The 2,057-nt window shown below is 55.8% G+C and overlaps 1 protein-coding gene across 1 annotated transcript; it reads left to right on the forward strand.

The window, feature by feature from the left end:
- Positions 1 to 1,714: 1,714 nt before the first annotated feature.
- EMH_0073450 (uncharacterized protein) lies at positions 1,715 to 1,939 on the forward strand (the record flags this gene model as incomplete). Its single annotated transcript, XM_013499332.1, has 1 exon — positions 1,715 to 1,939. The coding sequence occupies one exon, from the start codon at positions 1,715 to 1,717 to the stop codon at positions 1,937 to 1,939; it is 225 nt and encodes a 74-aa protein (XP_013354786.1).
- Between the last annotated feature and the right edge of the window lie 118 nt (positions 1,940 to 2,057).

A 2,057-nucleotide genomic window follows, 5' to 3' on the forward strand; every position in this document is an offset into this window, starting at 1 on the left:
CCAGGAGAACACCGCACAGCACACTGGCCCCCGGAAACAGGCGCAGGCTGCTGCGCTGCTACGCTGTCGAGAGCTGCAGCAATAGATACATCACCAGGTACCGCTCGCTCCCCTTTTTCTTTAGTTCTTTTTTTTTGTTTGGGCCATGGCGCCGTGCTTTTCCCCCCTGGATTCACCTAGTCCTTGCTCAGCAGCAGCCTCGTCAGCTGTTGATGCTGCAGCAGCAGCTGCTGCTCCCCTGCTGCAGCAGCAGCTGCTGCTCCCCTGCTGCAGCAGCAGCTGCTGCTCCCCTGCTGCAGCAGCAGCTGCTGCTGGCCCCTTCGCAGCCTATGTTCTATACCATAAACCCTGAACCCTAAACACTGGAGCCTACATACCAAACTCTGAACACTGAGGCTTAAACCCTAAACCCTAAAGCCTAAACCCTAAACCCTAAACCCTAGACAGTGGGGCGTAAACAACTAACCCTAAACACTGGAACCTAAACCCTAAACCACGAAGCTCGAGGCCTAAACCCCAAACCCTAAACAACGAAACCTAAACCCTGCATCTTAACCTGTAGACGCGTTAGATTATGTATCTCCCTGCACGGAGCAAAGCTAACCGTAAACCCCAAACCCTAAACCCTAAACCCTAAACCCTAAACCCTAAACCACAATGTATATTTAACCTTTTTTCATCTAAGGGAATAAAAATAGGAGGAGAGTAAGCAACTGACTTTGCTCTGTTTATGTTTTGCTCCTGAAGTGATATACCGTCGGCTGCGGTCGCCGAGACAGCGACTGCGCTGCTGCTGCTGCTGCTGCTGCTGCTGCTGCTGCTGCTGCTGCTGCTGCTGCTGCTGCTGTTGCTGCTGTTCGTCGACGCAGCAGTACTCAAAAGCTTTTCTGTTGCATATTCCCTGTGTTGTTACTTAACTGACTTCATATTTCAGCTGCTCAGCAGCAGTAGAAGCGCCAAGAACAGCAGCAGCAGCTGCAGCAGCAGCAGCAGCAGCAGCAGCAGCTGCTGCTGCTGCTGCTGCTGCTGCTGCTGCTGCACCAGAACACACTAGTTGTCCCTCACCAGCCCCCTCCCTATNTGCTGCTGCTGCTGCTGCTGAGGCCGCTGGGTCTGCTGCGCCCTATGCATCTGCTGTCTCTGCTGCTCCTGCAAGGATCTCTGTCGATCAGCCGTCTTCATCTTTCTTTTATCTCTTTTTATTAATTATATTTCCTTTCTCCTTTGGTTAGGTTCATTTGGAGCTCCTTATCTGCTGCTGCTGCTGCCTCTGCTGCTGCTGCAGCATCGACAGCTGGCTGCACCGCCGCAGCAGCCGCAGCAGCAGCAGCAGCAGCAGCAGCAGCAGCATGCGAATCCCGGTCAGCAGTATAGACAATTCAGTTTGTGCTGCTTCTGCGATTGCAAGGGGAGCGGATTCACCATAGATCCTCCACAGCAGCAGCAGCAACAGCAGCAGCAGCAGCAGCAGCAGCAGCAGCAGGAGCGCAGTCGGCGGCGCCTGCAGTGCCGGTGTGTGCTCGTGTGCTGGATGCCCCGCTTCCTTCTATAACGTATAGAAGCAGCATCAGCAGTTGCTGCTGCGTCAGCAACTGCAGCAGCAGCAGCAGCAGCAGCAGCAGCCAGATTCTCCTCAGCAGCAAACCTCTCCCCCTGCAGCAGCAGGTGACCCCACCATACAAGGGCCCCAGGGCCTTCACAGCAACTTCTTTGCATGCGCAAACCCCATGGCGTCCCCAGTGCAGCAGGAGCTGCAGCAGCAGGTGCTGCAGCAGCAGCAGGTGCTGCAGCTGCAGCAGAAGGTCCAGCAGAAGCTGCAGCAGCAGCACGAATTCCACGCACGACTGGTCCCTGCGTTTGCAACCAGCAGCAGCAGCAGCAGCAGCAACAGCAGCAGCAGCAGCAGCAGCAACTCACTCCCCACGAAGGCGTTCTATGAAGACGCAGCAGAAGCACCCAGCAGCTCCAACGCTTCCAAGCCATCCCCCCAGCAGCAGCAGCAGCAGCAGCAGCAGCAGCAGCAGCAGCAGCAGCAGCAGCAGCAGCAGAAACAGAAG

This window comes from Eimeria mitis, genomic scaffold, assembly GCF_000499745.2.
Source record: "Eimeria mitis Houghton genomic scaffold, Emh_scaff4220, whole genome shotgun sequence".
Classification (NCBI taxonomy): domain Eukaryota; phylum Apicomplexa; class Conoidasida; order Eucoccidiorida; family Eimeriidae; genus Eimeria; species Eimeria mitis.